At 40.3% G+C, this 20,038-nt stretch overlaps 3 protein-coding genes across 3 annotated transcripts; 1 reads left to right on the top strand and 2 right to left on the bottom strand.

Annotated features, from left to right (window-relative positions):
- The first annotated feature begins 624 nt into the window (after positions 1-624).
- LOC116412236 (ribosome-binding protein 1-like) lies at positions 625-4,145 on the top strand. The gene is made up of 3 exons (XM_031906003.1): positions 625-740; positions 1,248-1,598; positions 3,078-4,145. The coding sequence occupies exons 1-3, from the start codon at positions 680-682 to the stop codon at positions 4,004-4,006; spliced, it is 1,341 nt and encodes a 446-aa protein (XP_031761863.1). The 5' UTR covers positions 625-679; the 3' UTR covers positions 4,007-4,145.
- Positions 4,146-4,853: 708 nt separating this feature from the next.
- LOC116412213 (CD209 antigen-like protein A) lies at positions 4,854-12,515 on the bottom strand. Its single transcript, XM_031905926.1, has 6 exons — positions 12,191-12,515; positions 10,459-10,542; positions 8,228-8,368; positions 7,879-8,030; positions 6,839-6,948; positions 4,854-5,044 (listed from the first exon to the last, which is right to left on the bottom strand). Exons 1-6 carry the CDS (start codon positions 12,213-12,215, stop codon positions 4,909-4,911), a joined length of 648 nt encoding a protein of 215 aa, XP_031761786.1. The 5' UTR covers positions 12,216-12,515; the 3' UTR covers positions 4,854-4,908.
- Positions 12,516-16,355: 3,840 nt separating this feature from the next.
- Positions 16,356-19,682, bottom strand: LOC105946135 (dentin sialophosphoprotein-like). Its single transcript, XM_018090694.2, has 4 exons — positions 19,468-19,682; positions 18,942-18,998; positions 18,123-18,227; positions 16,356-17,091 (listed from the first exon to the last, which is right to left on the bottom strand). Exons 1-4 carry the CDS (start codon positions 19,538-19,540, stop codon positions 16,535-16,537), a joined length of 792 nt encoding a protein of 263 aa, XP_017946183.2. The 5' UTR covers positions 19,541-19,682; the 3' UTR covers positions 16,356-16,534.
- Positions 19,683-20,038: the final 356 nt, after the last annotated feature.

The following is a 20,038-nucleotide window of genomic DNA, read 5'->3' as shown; positions in this document are numbered from 1 at the left end:
GCTTCCTATCCATAACACCATAGATGTATTTGTTCTGTTGTTGAAAGGCATAAGTGCCAATTATAAAAAGTATCTGTAATATGGATACATACAGACGTTAGCCACAGGGTCATATAAGGGGTTCTTTGATTGCACCCACAAACAGTTCTTCAGGCTAACCCACCTATTTGGTTTAAAGGCTACATATGTATAGTCATCACCGCTGTAAAATACCCTCACGTTTTAGTCATGTGCATTAAAAAATGCCACATTAGCAAATAGACAATGGATCTTTACACATTTCCCATACAGAAAACAACACCACAAAGACAGTATTAAATAGATTTGCGTAACTCAAATCCTAAATTGCTCTGACCTTTTTCCACCCTACAAAAAGAAAAATTTTGTTAATATTATCAATATCTTAAAGAAAATACTCCACCTGAATTGAATAAATTGCAGTTTTCAGATCAGGGCATCATATTGCATTGCGCAAAAAGACAGATTATTTCCTTAAAAAAAGGTTACTGATAATTTCATCCTTTCAAATTCTATGAACTGGAATAAACTGACAATGCGTTTACGTGTACTCCCAGGGCGCAACCCCCCACAGCTTGGTATAAATAAGCCTTCTTTCCTCTGGAAATCTCACCAGAACATTCATCATTGGTGTTTGGGTCACACTGACCATCAAATCACCATGAAGATTGAAGTTGTGGCCGTGTTGCTGTTGGTCTTTACGATCAAGACTCACGCAGAAGGTAAGACATCATTTCTTTCATGTAAGGTAACATTGGAGCTAAATACAAGTAATAGGAATAATGCAGAAACTAGGGATGTATTTACTATAGTACAGATGGGTCTTTCCTTGAAACACACAGTGGGTCTACAATCACTTTGTCCATGGTCTTAAAAACGTTACTTTTTGGATACTTTTCAGATTACGCCTTATATAAATGTCTGACTTTGCATGTCCCATGTGTAATGACCCAGTGCAGGGTGTAGCAGAACTCAAAAACTTAACACAGAGATGCCGGGCTGCAGGAACAGCTTCCTGTGGCCACCACCTTTCTCAGTACTCCACCCACTGCTAAGCTGCTAATGCATAATACTGTGTCATGAAATGCTGGGGCCACTGTGTGAGTGTGTCACAGTGCTGTCCTATGCTGGGAGCAATGGGAACTTTGTCTTTCACTTAAAATAAGAACAAAAAAACCAAAGCTTGACGTTTGGCCTATGGCTGCATAATGATATTTATGTCTCACCAGATGCCTCCAATAATGAAAACAATGAGAAGAAAGGGCAGTGCCCAATGGATTTCATAAGGAGCCACCCAGAAACCATGGAAAAGGTTAAACAGCATTTGATGAAACATGGTCACAAATGTGAATCTGGGGAAGGTGGAGAAGGGTGCTCTAAGAAAGGGAACCACGGAGAAAAAGAGCAACATGGACATAAAGAAGACCATGGACCAAAAGGGAAACATGATTGGAAAGGTCATTCCAGGCGCTTTCCCAACTTCACCAGTCTGCAAACCTGTGCCACCGATGGAGAATGTACCAATAACACAATATGCTGTGAAACACCGTGTGGAATGAAGTGTGTGAAAGCTGTATCCTGTAAGTACCTTCTAAAACTAGCAGCAAAGACATTGTAGGGCCTATTCACACACAGTAATCGTTAGAAACCATTTATTATTTCGCTTTTGTCCATCTAGAACAGTGGTTTACAAAAATGCGAGATGAGTGTCCCTTGACAATCTATTGAGGCTCTTGAGGACTCCTTGCTCTGTATATATATTGAGCCATGTTAACAAATAGGGGCATGTTTTCCTAATTTTGCCACTCAAGCCCATATTAAGCTGTGGTGACCATTCCACCATCTGGACTTAAAGCAGCACAGGTACAAGTGTAGGGAGCACAATCACTGCTACTGGTTTGAAAATATTTTATTACTGGTACATGTTGGACGGGGGAGAGGGGAATTTTTGCTATTGAGCTCCACCACATAAAAAGTGGTATGGAACATGGCATGTAGCTTGATCTGCCCTACAAATTATTTTCAATGCAGGCAAGAGGAATGCCGCCATAAAGCTGGTGGGCATTTACAATTAAGTAACTACACAGCAATAAAACAAACTAAACAATCTGCTAGTGCTGAGAAATCTTTTTATGATTTGGAAATCTCTAAGAAAATACAGTATGTTGTTAAGCCCTATAATGTTCAGAAGATTGTCATTAGAACCTTTTCTGTGTGAGCCCCTAATACAGTACATGCCCTGTAAAAGCATGGATTAATGTTTGAGGTTTTTGTGGATAATTGACTGTGCAACACTAGGCAATGTCAGTCAGTGTCAACTAAAGTGAACTAATTGCTAAGGGCATTAACTGAAGGGATAAATGCACCATCTTTATAGATGTATGCATGTTTGTATGTATGTAGATTCCCAGTAAGGCCTCACCTTGAGTTTTTGGCACCACTCCTTATGAAGGACTTTAAAGAGCTGGAAAGAAGGCAGAGATGTGCTACAAATCTGGTAAAAGGGTTGGAGGGTTGTGGTTCTTTTCCCTAGAGGAAAAATGCCTGCAAGGGGAAATTATTACTCTTTCCAAGTACTTTAGAGGACATTATACAGATAGTTGAGAAACAAAGAACAATCGGTCCCCACTTTAGACTTGAGAAACTGAACTTTCACATCAACTATTGCAAATAGGCCTTCATCGTTACAGCAGTGAGGTTGAGCAATACCCTGCTGGGTTATGTTGTGATGGCAGGTCCCATTAATGCCTGCACAAGTAGCTTAGCTGAATTATTGGACAGGCATAATATCCAAGGTTAAAGTGATCTTGTCATAAGTGAGTGTATCTACACGTCTGCATGTTCATAGTGTGCAATGTATATACACTGGATAGGTTGAACTTGATGGTCTATTGCCTTTTTTTATATGTACCTATTTGTGTTTATACATGAGCAGCAGCTGCCATAATGAGCCTAACCACTAAGGTCTACTTGCTACAAATGTCATAAACGGGGAAAATATAACTTAAATCAGACACCTTCGATATTTTAATTAAGATATTTTATATTTTTCCTGTTAGCTGAAAAAGACCTAAAGTGGCTTCATCATCATGAAGAATCCAAACGTGATAAACGTGAATCTGAAAAAGGAAATGCAGATGTAAAGGCAGAAGAAGGACAAATAAATGTGGAGGGGGATTTACAAGGCAAAGAGAATGAGAAAGGGGCAGATTCTGAGTCTAATAAGAAAGATGGAGGTCAAGAAAATGGCCAGAAGGAGGGTGAAGAGCATGGCAAGAGCCAAGGGGAAGGGAAAAAGCATAGAAAGGGGAGAAAACACAAGAAAGGAAGAGGAGAGGGTGAAGAGAATGGGAATGAAGAACAAGGAGAAGGGAAGAAACATAGTAAGGGTAAAAATCACAAGAAAGGACACGGGGAAGAGGAAGAGAATGGAGAGCAAGGAAAAGGAGAGAGGAAGAGACATGGGAAGGGTAAAAAACACAAGAAAGGACATGGGAAAAGTGATGAGAATGGGAATGGAGAGCAGGGAGACGGAGAAGGGAAAAAACTTGAGAAGGGTAAAAAACACAAAAGAGGCCTTGGGAAAGAGGAAGAGAATGGGAATGGAGAGCAGGGAGTAGGAGAAGGGAAGAGACATGGGAAGGGTAAAAATCACAAGAAAGGGCATGGGGAAGAGGAAGAAAATGGAGAGCAAGGAAAAGGTGAGGGGAAGAGACATGGGAAAGGTAAAAAACACCAGAAAGGACATGGGGATGGTGAAAAGAAAGGGAATGGAGAGCAAGGAGAAGGAGAAGGGAAGAGACATGGGAAAGGTAAAAAACATGGGAAGGGACATGGAAAAGGAGGAGAGAATGGGAATAAACAGCAGGAAGAGCCAATAAAGACAGAAGCTAAGGAAAATGCCACACCTACTGGAGGAGAAGAACAAGTAAGGCAAAAAAGATCATATGTAAGACATTACCCAAAAGGTCATCGCTGGCATCCCTAGGGAAACAAACCACATTGATACAAGAACACAATAAATCAATGACAGAGGAAAATCAGTAGGCCCTCCCTAAATCTCCCTTCAGTCTGAACATAATCACAGAGACACAGTTTCTGCCAACATGAAAAAAATTATGATTAATAAAAATTTCCCAAAATGCAAAAACCTGTCTGTATTGTTATTCGCTATGTTCCAGTGCCGCAGATATGGACACCATTCGTAGTCAGGCACACATCTTTGTGCCCCAGAGCTGCAAAGTCACTCACTGCATATACTATATATGTTTAGAAATTGGAGACAGTAGGGAAACTTGATATACTGGAACAGTAGTTTAAGGTGCAAAATACCCAATATGCAGGGAAGAAGAGAGGAAAACAGGTGGAGTAAAATGTAATATTTGGGTTCAGGGTCAGACTAAGCCAATGGGACACTGGGAAAAATCCTGGAGGAACCCCACCAACTCAGGGCTGCTCCCTGTGGGTGCAAAGAGAAGGTAAAATGTGTGGTGCGAACAGGCAGGCAGGTTGGCATCCGGTTTACCCGGAGCTGCGACTTGTGTGGGGGGGCTCGTAACTTGGGTGGGGGGCCTGCAACAGGAGTGAGGGCCCTTGGGTATTGAGGGCCCTGAGGTGACAGGGCTTAGGACCTCCTAGTCCAACACCGTTTGCATTAGATGGTTCACCATCTCCATACTGTAACTTGCTGTTCAGTGGTGCAGAGTGTGATGTAAAAATAAAGTTTGCTCCAGCTTTTTAGACAAACACTCAAGTCATAAATGATGTTCCAATGAAATTAAGTGTGGCGGAGCTCCATTTTTTGGTATACATAAATATATTTATTTTAAAAAAAATGAAGCAACTTATAAACAAATCTCAAAGCAGTTCAGGAAGCTGAATGCAAGGCAGCTAAAAGGGACGCAATGCTGAATACACCGATGCATTCTTCTCACATATCCATTTGTTGGGGTTGGAGCAACTTTCAGCAGATTTTTCTTTGCCAAAGGTTGTGCAGTTCTGTTCTCTTGATCCTTTTGGTACTTGTCTGGGGGCAGAAAGGATGTATTAGGATACAGAGATTGAATACACTCGGTATAATTCTAGGGAAAATTGAGTTTTATAGCACAATGAACATTTGCTGGAACAATTAATTCCAGAAAATAGTAATAGAAAATAGCTGAAACCCTTTGTCACCACATGAGTTTACATTGGATTTGGAGCATTGTTAGTGCTCAGTGTTGCTTAGCTGTGCCGAGCACAAATATCCCATAGAAAATAAAACAATTTATTGGGAAAAACTGAAACCATTATTGTCTTAAATGGTAATCTAAATCCTATAAAGAAAAGTGGCTAAAATCCTGCCAGCCTAAAGATCCAGTATCTCTGTAACAGTAATGATTCAGGTCTTTAAAATTGTGCTAAGGTGGTCACCATCTTGTTAGGAGTGTCGGTTGCTCTGCACATGCTCAGTCTGCTCTGGGCAACTGCTAAAGAAAAAAAAGAAACCTTTTTTTCTATCTCTAAAATGACTCTAAATAGTGCCCAGAATAATACACCATTCTCCCTTCATTAAGTCTCATGTAGATTCTTTATCAGGAGCAGCTCAACTCCAGCTCTCTCAGCTACTTCCTAGTCAAGCATGAAGCTCCACCCATTCTCTCTGCTGACTTCTCCTTCGCTGACTCTACAAACAGAAGTATCTACTGCACATGCTTGCTGCCTCTGCTCCAAAGGAAATCAGTCAGACATGTATAGTAGACACCTGTTTGACCTTCACAGTCGGAGAGAGAAGGAGTGCTCAGCAAAGAAAAGGGGGTGGAGTTTCATGCTAGAGTAGGAAGTAGTTGAGAGAGCTTAAGTTGAGCTGCTTGTGACACAGAATCTACATAAGACTAAGTACAGGCAGAAAGGTATGTTATTCCGGGGGCTGTATGATAAAAGGCTTACTTATCCTTTAATAAGCTAAGCTTAGGGTTAGCCAGAAATCAGTAAGGAGAAAGTGAGGTGTATCTGTCTTAGCTGATACTACAGGGTTGATTATTAGATTCTGATGCAGAGTGTGCTGGCGTCTATGCTGCCATGATGTGAATCTGAATTAAATACTAATCAGCCTTGTATCATGACTTTTATATTTTGTATACACTGTATAGTGTGAGTGGGTCCCTAAGTTCAGGTAAGTGCCAGCAGCACAGAGTATGGGCAGGGAATCAGCAGAAAAGAAGATGGGGGGCTACTGGGGCATCTTTGGGGGCACAGACCTTCCCTGCTAAAGGGCTGTGGGGGCCTGGGCATTTTCACCATGGTTCTATGTTACACTTTAGTCCTCCTTTAATAAATAAATCAATTCAACTGAAAATTTTGCCATAGTTTTCCCTGTTCGATCTTTCATGAATATTCCCCTCAGCCCTTGAGAGTCAATTACCCTCCAGCTTAAAGCTGCCCTTTTACTTGTTTCTGCCTTTTTTCCTTTATTCTTTGCATCTGACGTGCACCAAGGTTCCATTTGTGCGCTGTGCCCACACATACAGGCTGAACTAAAATACGTCCCGCCTGTGTTACTCCCATAATGGCACAGAAGCAATTTGCTTGCCATCTACAAATTGATAAATGTCTTGTGTTGTAGCATAACTTGCACTTAGTTGCAGGTGTATTGATGCTGGAATTGTAAGAAAAAATGACTGTAGTAAAATAACAAGATGGAGAGAACTTAACAGGCATCGGTAATGGAAACCCCTCTTCTTTTTGGAGTAGATCAGTGGTCACACTTTGTACTTTGTGTACCTTCATCCATTTAGCACAGTCTGGGGCAGAAATTCTAGCACAAAAACTATCAACTCACATTGTTTTTTCAAACTTGTCATCAGTTTTCCAATACCAGGTGGAATCCCTCTTGATCAGACCAATCCAGAAGTGACCACCCTTCATGCTGACTTGCGCAGAAATGAATTCCTTGGACACAAAACACAGAGCACAGGAATATTGTTATGCAATTCAGTACTTACTTAGGCCTCACCACCAGGCTGCCATGTTGTACACCCACTGCTTACAAGGGGAGTACAATAGACATTCATTGCCACCATCATGGTTTGTAGAATAAAGGGGGCATTGCTTCTTTAATGATTATTTTATTATCAGTCTGGCTATTTGCCGCTTATGATTGGACTTGAAGACTCATAAGGCTCATTTATAAATACTGGGCAAATTTGCACCTGTGCAGTAACCCATGGCAACCAATGAAATGTTTGCTTTCATTGTTTAAAAGCTGCTACCATGAGGCAAGTTGAGAAGATTGCTTAAGGGATCTGCAAGTTTCCAGAAAAGGCAAAAAACAACTCCTGGTAATTTCAAGAGCCAAAATTAGAATTTGGCCGAAAAAAGCCAGTAACTTGTTGCTATGGGTTACTGCCCATGTACAAATTTGCCCAGTGTTTTTTTTTTTTTTTTTACATGAGCCCCAATATTGTTTGAATGGATTGACCATTTCCCTTATGGTGTTGCAATTATGTGGAACTGGATTCTTTCCCATGCAAATACTTGCTCTTGTTGAGATGAGAAATTCATGAAGGGATGGGGGGTGGCTACGTGCCCCCCTCTACCTGCCCCTTCTGAAGTCTTCCCCGTGCAAGGATGCCCAAATGGGCGATACACACAGAGTTGCGCCATACTCTGTAGTTCTTCATCTTTTGCTACAATTGATATATGATTGGGTGGTGTATTGTTGCTCAATGTATTTGCTCATCTCTGCAAATCCTACCATCACGGAACACTCAGCCATTATGTGAATGCCAAGCTATATCAATATATCTCTATATATATAGTGTTGAGCCCCAGCCTTACACGGGTACATTTTTTTCCTATAAAAAGGTGGGTGAAACTAACTTCTTCTTCAGGATCCTCCATTGAAATGATATCAGCCTTCATCTTCTTACATTTGTCCGCGCTTGTTGCCCAGCTATCCCTGTTGTCTGAGAAGTAATAGCACTTTCCCTTATGCGCCATCCAGTTCAAAGGGCATAGCTCACAATCTCTATCTAATGGCGAGAAAACAGAAAATGCTAGTAATTCCATTTATAAATTTAACAAACACATATGATCTTTATTATATGATAGGAAGGGAACATATCATTGTTCTTTCTATCTGTATTTTATAATAAAATATCATTTTGTACAAAATCTTTATCTGTGTATGTTTTCCACCTTTAGCCATGAACTAAATTGCGTCTCTTACCTTCGGTGACACACAGGTCGGAGATAATTGCGAGGAGGGGTGAATTTTCTGTAACAGGGGTCGGTGGTGAAGTGACTGGGCAAGTGATGCATTGGGAAGTTTCCTTTGTACTTTCAGAAATTTTACAGGGAAAATTGAGCACTAGAAGCAAAAATGGGAGAGGAATTAAGACAAAAAGTGAAGAACTTTATATAAATCCGAGCTCATCGGTGAGGTTCTCAGATCTAAGGTTTCTGCGGCAAATTCAATCAGAAATCATATGAATTCTTTACAGATGTATCTGATGTGCCTTTAGTGGCTTTGGAATCTCCTGTTTGTGCCTGAATCTGATGGTTGTGCTTTTGCTGACTTGCCAACACCACCTGCCAATCCCTTTGCCTGACTCTTGGGGTTCTTCTTGCTACATTGTCTGACCTGGTGCTTCTAATCTCTCTGGTTATTCATTTCTCGGTGCATTGATTTTTCTCTTTTGCCAAATTATGGTGGTTGTCCTCTTCATTCCATGCCTTGCCCAGCTCTCTGACTCCACTGGTACAACTATGTCTGTCTCTACACTAACGTCATGTTTCTCTTGTTGGACCTACTCCCAGGCGGAACACAATTACTCAGGAAAAACCTGATGCACTGGCAGAGAATGCATTTATCTATAACATAATTACTACAGGTAGGAAAGAATTTAAATAATGTGCTTCACTACTGTACCTTTTACCTAAAATTCAAAAGTCATTGACTGAACCCCTTGGTGCCTTATTATTTCGGGAATGGGATCAGTGCTGAAACCACTTATAAAAGCATAATTACTTCAGGTCTGAAAACTGAGGGGACATCAATGGGGCCAGGGGTTACTCTCTCCTTTCCTGATTTTATTTGGCCACAAGCTTGAACAATATATTTTCCTTAACTCTCCATACAGTAGGAATATAGCCCTGTACCTTTGTTTAAGGACACTATTTTGGTAATTTGGAAAAGAGATGTGCCATTATTTGACAAAATGGTATGTGAGAAACCCTACTGTTATTTTTACAACTGAAATATTGGCCAAAACCCTTATGTTTCTGGATGCTAACTTGATGATTGAAAGAGATTGACAATTGAAAAAGAGAGTGTCTATTCAAGATGGCCAGTGATGTGGGTATGGCTTCATATAACTCACTACTTAGTAATCTTATAAAACAGGCTAATAACCGTAGAGTTCCCTTCATGAGCTAATACCATTATAACAGTAGCCAGGCTGAGAGAACAAGACAGAGGCTCACTCATTGAAAGGTATTTTGTGTCCTTTAGCGGTAAAAAAAGATAATTTACAGCAGAGATTGTTCCAAGGGTCCCCTAAAACTGGTACCTCCCCCCTTTTTAAGCTGTAGCTGCTGCTCGTCAGTCATAAAAGATAATTTTGTCAGCCATCCAACGAAGGGGAATAAAAGTACTCTTAGGAGTGTTGCCACATGTGAAACCACAGTGGTTTTTGTTTACTTATGGGCCCCTGAAGAAAGGTGCGCGTAGGTCAGACTATCCATTCTGTGAACATAAGTCAAATATAAAAAAAAGACCCCCTCAGCAGCCAGGAATGCTCAAACATTCTCGATCTCAAATTAAATTGCAGGTACTTGAGTACAAAATCCACAAAAAGGTAGGGTTACACATGACTGTTACAAAGGGAAGCCATGTGGATAAAAAAAGCTAAGTAGTCAAGGACCAGTGAGGAAATTGACCTTAATGTAAAATGGAGCTGAGTGTCCCCTCAATTTAGGCATGGTAGGCATGCACTGAGCTATAATTTCACGTTTTGATTAATCTGCCCCATAGAGTGTGCTAAATAGAAATCTAGAACACTCTATGCCTCTATCATGGGTATCTTATCCCTTGATTTCACTAAGGCAGTGATCCCCAAACAGTGCCTCGGGGGCAACACATTGCTCCCCAACCCCTTGGATGTTGCTCTCAGTGCCCCCAAACCAGGGAGTTATTTTTGAATTCCTGACTTGGGGGCAAGTTTTGGTTGAATAAAAACAAGATTTCCTACCAAATAAAGCCCCTGTAAGCTGATAGTGTGCATAGAGGCTGCCTAATAGCCAATCACAGCCCTTATTTGGCTCCTCCATGAACTTTTATGGTGCTTGTGTTGCTCTTTTTTACATTTGACTGTGGCTGGTAGGTTAAACACGTTTCCCTTATATACTGTAGGTATCTGTTATTTGGTTAGTGTAAAACAGAAAGCATCCATCTCTTACCCACAAAAACAATTATTGCTACTTCACCCAGTTTCAGAAGGCTAAGTGAGGGAAGCAGAACAGCAGGGAGCAAACACTCTGGACCTAAACAAGAAATGCAGAAAACACTGAAGTTATTTATACAGTTTTATAAATAAAAGCCTATAATGTTACGTATTCATGAAAAACAAAGCATTTAGTTAAAGTGATGTTTTACCTTCAGGTTTTAGTATATTATAGAATAGCCTATTCTTAGCAACTTTTCAATTGGTCTCCATTTTTTATTTTGTATAGTTTTTTAATTATACTGACTCTTTCCAATTTTCAAATGGGGGTCACTGACCCCGGCAACCAAAAAATGTTCCTCTGTGAGTTGTATTTTTATTGTTACTTTTTATTATTAATCCTTCTATCTTGGCCCTCTATTCATACACCTGTCTCTCTTTCAAACCACTGCCTTGTTGCTAGGTTAAACTGGTCCCTAGCAACCAGATAGCTACTGAACAAATGTTAAATAATTTTTTTTAAAAAAAAATGCAAATAATAAAAAATGAAAACACATCATGTTGATAGAAAGTGGCAATGACTTGATGCAAGGTGATTATTATGGCTCTAGGCTTTAGTAAACCTTGGGAAACATTAGGCAAAAACAGGTTTATGAGTGACTGGACTAAATGGGGGTGATGCTGAGCAATAACATCTCTCTGCAGGATTTGTACAGTAGATACAGTTTGTATTTATGTGATGGAAAGTGGAAAATGTACTAATGGTACTAATGACGTTTCCCATCCCACAACTTCTCATCTTTCTACTGCCCCTGTTTCATTTGTTTCCTACACGGCTACGTTTGGGTGACGGTGGGTTTTAGCCCACAGGATATGAGAGGGAGGGATGCCATAGCCCAGAGCAGCACAAATATTCTAACTGACTAAAGACGGACACACAGTAAATGGTACGGAGTTTCATTTCATGAGTTTCCATTCCACCCCCACTGCAGATCTCTATTACTCTTCTCTAGAAAATAAAATATGAAACTCTGTAGGTTCCCATTTCTTTTCTCAAAGTTCAACTACTTGAGACTGATGCCTTTACTGACGTGTATAAACACAGAAATCCGGATTCTTCAAAAAAAAAAAAAAAGAAATAAACAGACCAAACGATATTGAACTTATCATCAAGGGGGTTTCAGACGTTGAATTGGAACTTTTAGGGAAGGGTCTTTCTTTCTGTTTATCTAAGAAATTTAATCTTTTTGAGACTTTAGTGGATGTGAATAGATGTATCTATTGTCTTCCAGATTTAAAAATTCTAATGGTATTCATCTTGATTTTGGTGATATACACGTATGTTCTATTCTAGCCTTGGAGGAGTTACAAAGTGAATATTGAGATGATTTGGTCAGGACAGGGGTGACAGTGGGACCCAATACCCATTCTTCTTGTATCAAGTCTATCGTTTTTCCTATTGAAAATTTACCTACAAGTTAAAAATCATAAGCAAAGATCTAATTGGTTGCTATGGGCAACATCACCGGTGATATTTACCTCCAGTCTTAGTAAACACGCCCCATAGACTACAGAAGAGAGACGGGAGTTAGTGGAGACACCATAGGAACAGCCAAACGTAGCAATGCAAATAACAGAGTTGAGGAGAGAATATCTAAGACATATTAAAGGCTAACTAAATAGGAACTTGCCTTCTTAACCAAAACAACTAGACAAGGAAGATTTTTTTTTTAACCAATGGCTCTTACCTTTGTGTTTCTTGAGCCTTCTCATTCCTTCCCCAAGGTCGTACCCAATATACACACGGGGTCAGTACCAAGCAGTTTGCACCCACTGACGTTGAAATACCCTGCAGCAAATCAGTTGGTTTCTTAAAAGCTCAGTTTCAGTAACAATTAAGCAGAAATGATCATTTTCGTTGTCAGTATTAACAGGAAGTCAGTGCTACTGCCACAGAACTGATGCCGTTCAGGTGAAAATGTTATGCCTTCCTGTCAGGATGTTGGCCGCTCAAGCACATTTTGAAGCTATTTCTAAGGGTGTTACAAGCACAACACCTTCCCTGGTGTCTTCTATCACCAATTATACACATCTGTAACACCTCCTATGTACTTGCTATGTTCATTTCCTTCTAACAAACTCCCAGCCAGGGCTGAGCTTCAAGTGCATGTAGACAAGGGTAAATTCTGTCATACTTATGTCATAGTTATTCAGCCAATCGGCTGGGGCAGGTCACTGCACTTTTTATGAATTTTATCCCACCCCTGTTTATTTTTTAGCACTTATTTGCACTTTTGCACTTTCTTGGATTGGGTGCAATACCCTTTGGGGCTGTACTAATCTAGGGGAGGGATGTGTGGCCATTAAGCTCCTTCTCTACCTGAAACCAGCCCCTGGAGCGGGCGCAAATCACTGATGGGACCTCTTCGTTGATCCACTTGTGTCCGGACCCCTTTGAAGTCTTTGGATGGGAGGGGGATGGATAAAGGGACTCCCCTAGCCTTGCGGTGAAGGGAGTTCAAAGACCCTTGCCTGCTCTGTGCCATTAGGCTGTGGAGGTCGGGGATAAAGGGGCTCACCCTAGCCTCTGAAGACTTTCACTTGCACCTTTTGACCTTTTTATTTGGGACATAGTCTTTTTTAAGACTAAGTCCACCGGCACCCTCTTGCACTTGGGTTTTGAAGCACACCCAGGCTTCAATAAAAGGGTAAATTCTGTCATACTTATGTCATAGTTATTTGTTTAATTCCCAATAATCCTCATTGTCAGCATCATTATGTGTTGGTCTCCTCCCCCCAACCCTGAACAGAAGCCCCTTCCAAGTTAAACTTAATTAATAAGTATAAGTCAAAATTGACCCATGTAATAATCTAACTAACTGGGGTATAGTGAGGTCGCTAGCAGATGTCATGGACATCATACACAGGGGGTCACTTATAAACACTGGGCAAATTTGCACTTTCCAGTTCATGTCCAAGTCAATGATGGTTGTCCTAGGCAAAATTTTTAATTCGAGTTTCTCAAATGATTTTGAGAGTTTGTAGACTTTGATTGAAAATAATACGAATTTAATGAATTTGAGCTTAATTTGAGTTCATAAATTCAAAAACTAATAAATAAGCCTTTAGGAATTCAGAGAAAATCAATGTATTTTAAAGAAATAGACAAAGAAAGAACTGCCTTCCCAAAGTCCACCACCTTCATAATGAGACATTAAGGTATGATGAGATGCCCATGAAGCTGCGCTGCAAAGCGTGGCCAAGTTTGCCTTAATTGGAGCCTCTGGGGAGGTCACAAAGCCCTTATTGGGCCTTATTAAGCCTTTCCAACAGATTGGAGGACCATTGATCACTGGACATGGTTTGTAGCAGAGACCTCTATCGCAATCTATTCAAAAAATAATTATATCAGTAATGATACCTCCTGGTCTGCAAACCATTCATGAAAGAGATCCCAGATGTAACAATATCATGTTTCGGGAAATAATGTCTCATTTGTTTCTCCTTAGCCATCACTGATATAATATTCCTATGTCTGAGAACCTCTGGTGAAATATGACCTATTCCTAGCAACTTTGCAATTGGTTTTCATTATTTTTTTTTTATAGTTATTTAAATACTTGCCTTTCTCTTCTGCCTCTTTCCAGCTTTTAAACAGGGGGTCACTGACCCCGACAGCCAAAAATTATTGCTCCAAATTTGCTACAAATTTAGGCTTGATAAAGAGCTGGAGTGAAGCCCGAAACATTGCCTTTGGCACTTTAGTAAAGATTCACATTTTTCAAAACAACCGGAGTGCTGCTGTTTTCTTCATTTTTGTATTTACCTGCCCGGGCAGTGGGTACAGCGGGCACCTGGGGCTGCAAGAAGCTATTTTCACTGTGTAAGCACATGTTAACTGATTCTATAAATGTATTATTATTGTTACTTTTCATTACTTTTCGTTCTATGCAGGCCTTCTGCTATTCATATTCCTCTCTCTTGTTTAAATCATTGCCTACTTGCTAGGGTAAATTAGACCCTAGCAACTAGATAGCTGCTAAAATAACAAATGGAGAGCTGCTAGACAAAAAACAAATAACTGAAAAACCATACAAAATAAAAAATGGAAACCAATTGCAAATTGTCTCATCATATTAAAAGCTAAATAAAGGTGAACTGTCCCTTTTTAATCAATTAACATCTCTCTCTCATAGAGATAAATATATAACACTTAGTTGCACCATATGAAAGAGATGGACACAAATAAGAAATCCAAGACACTTTTTTTGTTATTAAACCATTATAATAAAAAACATTAGATTCGCTATGACACTTGTCCAGCAACAGGAAGGTCTGTGGGTCTTGAGTAAATATTTCCCTTATGTGGCTAATTGTATTTACCAGTTCTGTGTAAGGCTTCCTTATTTCCCAGTATCAAACCCACCGACACAGAGTGCAGATAGGCGGTCTCTGAATCACCGCCAAATAGGTCAGATACAAACTGGAATACTAAGCTATTTCAAGAGAATAAAGCAAATTACAGTACAGATATCAGATCCCTTATCCGGAAACCCATTATCCAGAAAGTTCCAAATTAAAGAAAGCCCATCTCCCATAGACTCCATTATAAGCAAATAATTCTGTTTTTTAAAAATGATTTTATTTTTCTCTGTAATAATAAAACAGTACCTGTACTTGATCCCAACTAAGATATAATTACCCCTTATTGGGGGCAGAACAGCCCTATTGGGTTTATTTAATGGTTAAATGATTCCCTTTTCTCTGTAATAATAAAACAGTACCTGTACTTGATCCCAACTAAGATATAATTACCCCTTATTGGGGGCAGAACAGCCCTATTGGGTTTATTTAATGGTTAAATGATTCCCTTTTCTCTGTAATAATAAAACAGTACCTGTACTTGATCCCAACTAAGATATAATTACCCCTTATTGGGGCAGAACAGCCCTATTGGGTTTATTTCATGGTTAAATGATTCCCTTTTCTCTGTAATAATAAAACAGTACCTGTACTTGATCCCAACTAAGATATAATTACCCCTTATTGGGGGCAGAACAGCCCTATTGGGTTTATTTAATGGTTAAATGATTCCCTTTTCTCTGTAATAATAAAACAGTACCTGTACTTGATCCCAACTAAGATATAATTACCCCTTATTGGGGCAGAACAGCCCTATTGGGTTTATTTAATGGTTAAATGATTCCCTTTTCTCTGTAATAATAAAACAGTACCTGTACTTGATCCCAACTAAGATATAATTACCCCTTATTGGGGCAGAACAGCCCTATTGGGTTTATTTAATGGTTAAATGATTCCCTTTTCTCTGTAATAATAAAACTGTACCTGTACTTGATCCCAACTAAGATATAATTACCCCTTATTGGGGGCAGAACAGCCCTATTGGGTTTATTTAATGTTTTATTGATTTTTTAGTAGAATTAAGATAAGATGTTTCACATTATGGAAAGACCCCCTTATCCAAATTCCCCCAAGCATTCTGTATAACAGTTCCTATACCTGTATATGATTTGTTATGGCCATAGGAGGCGGAACGCACTATGTACAGAAGAATCCAGGGAAAGATATACTTTAGTTATACATTTTAGTTTCTAAAGATTTCCTGTTTTGGTGAGATGGCCAGCTAACTGGCAGCAGTAACATCCCATACTGACTGCCATCTGGTCAGCTGATTGATCTTAATAATAGAAAAAGATGTGCATCTGACAATGGCAGGCACAAACATGGGGAGCAAGGTGCATTGTGGATAAAAAAAAACATAGCGCTCTGCTCTTGTCATTCTTACTTTGCCGGCCCTTTTAGCAAATGACAGCTACAGTCTTTATCAGAAGCTAAATGCCATTTTTCTAAAATCCCCATCTTTCACATTTCATTCTACTGAAACAAAGAACATTAATGCAAACTTTATTGAAAGTGTTTTGAGTAGAATACATCTTCGTAGTATAATGTATCTGGAGAAAGTCCAGAATCTGTGTACAGATCAGATAGTTAGATAGTTAAGCTGGCTCTTTATTTCCAGATCTAGAGGCAAATATATATTTGTCTGATCCTGAGAAAGACCTGCCCTCTTTTTATCCAGAAGCTGATTTATCCCCTTCATTCTGTGCTTGGGTGGCAGATTTATCCTGACTGGATTTCACAGCAGGTTCAGCTGAGTTGAGTTGAGACTCATCATGGCCTGAATCAGAGGTAGGGCCATCACCATCTGATCCTGACTTAGGTTCAGCAATAACTGAGTTGATTTGAGACTCATCATGGCCGGATTCAGAGGTAGGGCCATCACCATCTGATCCTGACTTTGGTTCAGCAATAACTGAGTTGAGGTGAGACTCATCATGGCCTGGGTCAGAGGTAGGGCCATCACCATCTGATCCTGACTTAGGTTCAGTAATAACTGAGTTGATTTGAGACTCATCATGGCCTGAGTCAGAGGTAGGGCCATCACCATCTGATCCTGACTTAGAATCTTTCACAGCAGGTTCAGCGATATCTGAGTTGGAGGGAGATTCATCATCTGATTTAGAGTTGGGGTCATCACCATAAGATCCCAAGTCAGAGGTTGTGGCTTCCTCATCCTTGTGTGATCCATTCTCATGGACATTATCATCTGTGCCTTCAATACCATTGGCTAAATTAAAAATTGAAACAAAATGATACAAAAAATACATAACATACAGACTGAGATTTGCACTGCAGGGATAGATGAACGGCAAAACAGTCACCAGGGAAGTATTGACATTGACCATATTCCACTTTGTGGCAAAAGTTGCAGAACTTTGCAAAGGTACATGGTTTAGAGAATGATTCCCTCTTTATTAGCCCCATATCCTCCCAAATATCCAACATTTTTTAAATCCCACCCTTTTATGCACCTATAGCGTTACATCCGACGTTGGACGTTGTGCCCTTATTGGCCCAGGAGCATTCAAAGAGCCCCTTGGTAAATGTCCCACCATCCAAATTCATTGCAAATAATGGGATAAGACAGATCATATCCCCCCAACACAAAACTCTTGGCTTTTATATATATATATATATATATATATATATATATCCTATATTACATTCATAACTGGTAATTTTAAAGTTACGTGCACTCTGCTTAGTTATATGAGTCCATGTTTTAGCATCAGGCTCTACTACTGGCCACAGGACTGAGAGGTGCTTTCCATAGCTACCAATAATAACATTAACAAGGGACGTTTTCTGGTTGTGACTGCATGGCCAGCATTACAAAAAGGAATTTATGCTTTCCTATAGCTTCAGGTTTCATATAACTTCATGAAGTTATGTGATCACTGAAATTCTCCTGTGCAGTGGGTCTGGTTAAAAAGACCAAGAGGCATTTCTATGGACAGAGAGTCAAACTGTTCATGAAAAGAGGAAAAAGTATGAACTGGAATATCTGATATGCTCAACTTTCAGCTCTAGTCTGTGTTGTTTTACCATGAGAAAAGGTTGAGCCTATAGGAGAAATGATTGTGCTTCACCAAGTGCCAACTATCCAGTTTTAATCAGGTTCTACTACAGCAGGGAAGGCTCTCTCTTTGTGATAGGCAGCCCCTTACCCAGCCTCATAACCTGTAGATCCAGTATCATTATTCAGCTTGTATCCAATGGTATAACAAGTGATGTTAATACATTATTAGTATAAGTTACCTAGCAGAATCCAGAAGTTGGGCTGATGTAAGTGAAGATGAAAGTGGAACGAGGAGAAGTCATTCTGCACGGCTTGGAGAGGTGGCGGCAAAGGGTGAAGAAAAGCTAAAGATGGAAGATGGGACATGATCATTGGAAAGATGAAGGATGGGATCAGGTTGACACAAGCAATGAATGGAATCCACTAATAAACACTGATATTGCAAATAATGCAATTGGTCCCTAAGTGAAAGAAGGAAGGTGATGCAGTATAAGAATATAGGCACAGTAATCATATACCCATAACTGTATAACCATTGGGTACTGTGTGTGTTGGGGGCCCCCCATCAATACTTCAGTCAATTAAACTCTGATATGATAAGGGCTGGTCACTCGGGAAGGAAATCCAAGCTCCCCCGTTTGGTTTCCTTTGGTTCCCATGTTCCTGTGTTCCCAAACTGTGGGGCTGAAAGACTTGGGAAGCCATTAAATGTCAGATTTGAGAAAGAATGCTAGAAGTCCAGTCTGTGATCTGTGTTTGGGATAATAATTTTTCCTGTAACTCCTCTCTGTGAAGCATTATTGGACATGATTAATAGTTCCAAGAACATCTATAACAAATACGTTTTTTGCCTAATTGGCCATCAAGCTGGGCTCACAGGTTCATCTAGAAGAGCAAATAGGCATTCTCCACAGATCTTACCCAAAATGACCTTAAAGCTGGACCCCCTGTTACTGCTTCAAGCCCCCCCAGTGCAGTCTTATGTCTTCATCACAGTTATTTTACCCTACGGGGTCAGTCACTTTTATAACAGCCCCTATTGATTCTCATTTATTTACCTGGATTGTTGGGTGGCGGCAAATTCTCTTCCAACGCTCCTGCTTCCTTGGTGGGACCTTGACTCATGGGAAAGGCAATATGAAGAGCAGAGAAAAAAGAGAAAACAGAGATATTTAAATACATTTTCTCCCTCCGGGCACTGCCACGCTGGATAGATTCTCAGGGGTCAGTTGGTCTTCATTTTCAAAGTTTCTTCTGATTCTTTCCAGCCGTCAGATGGGAGGTCACTGACCTCCACAGTCAAAAAAAAAACTATTGCTAATATTGTAATTGTTACTTTTTATTTCCTCATCTTTCTATTCAGTCCCTCGCCTATTCCTGCCTGGTTGCTGGGGTGAATTGGACCTTAGCAACCAGATAGCCGCTGAAATTCCAAACTGGAGAGCTGAGAAAATACAATATATATTATAATAATATAACATTCTAACAGTATAACTGGCGAGTGTGCCCCTTAGCAGCCAGTACCTGGCAGTAAGTACCTGGCCCCCTATGAAACGGAATCAGAATGCTCTATGTTGGACTTACCCGGAGAAAAGGCGAGAGTAGGAGGAAAGCAGAGAAGCCCTATGAGAGTTACAGTCGTTGCACAAAGGCACATCTTGCTCTGATAATGCTGGGCCCTATTGAAGTCCAGTTCTATATAAAGTGTGTGCCCTGTTTATAAAGCCGCAGGGGGGCCCCGCCGTGACTGTGACTCTGCCAGGACAAACAGAGCCCATGAATAATGCACTGAGGCTTATGTACTGTAATCCATTAAGTGGCAGGTAGGGAAATAACAGCGAGAGCCAGATATTACACTGGCAGCGTTTCCAGCCTATAGAATTGTAAGTGCCCATCAGGGCAGAGATCTGGGGCCCAGACATTGCAGATGCCCAGTTTATGCCCTGATGGGGCCCAGGCCGAGCAAATACCATGGGGCTTATTTATGGAAGGAATACAAAATGCATTTTTTTTACCCACAATGCACAATGTGGGGATTGTGTCACTTATGCTGCACCTATCCGACTTAACAATAATGCCACTGATGCCCCAGTCACTTGGCACTAGAGCAGCTTCTCTGAAACCCTGTAAATACCCCCAGGGGGGCTGTTGGTAT

This window comes from Xenopus tropicalis, chromosome 7, assembly GCF_000004195.4.
Source record: "Xenopus tropicalis strain Nigerian chromosome 7, UCB_Xtro_10.0, whole genome shotgun sequence".
Lineage (NCBI taxonomy): Eukaryota > Metazoa > Chordata > Amphibia > Anura > Pipidae > Xenopus > Xenopus tropicalis.
The sequence above is the reverse complement of the archived record's forward strand: the minus strand, read 5'-3'. Positions and strand labels throughout refer to the sequence as shown.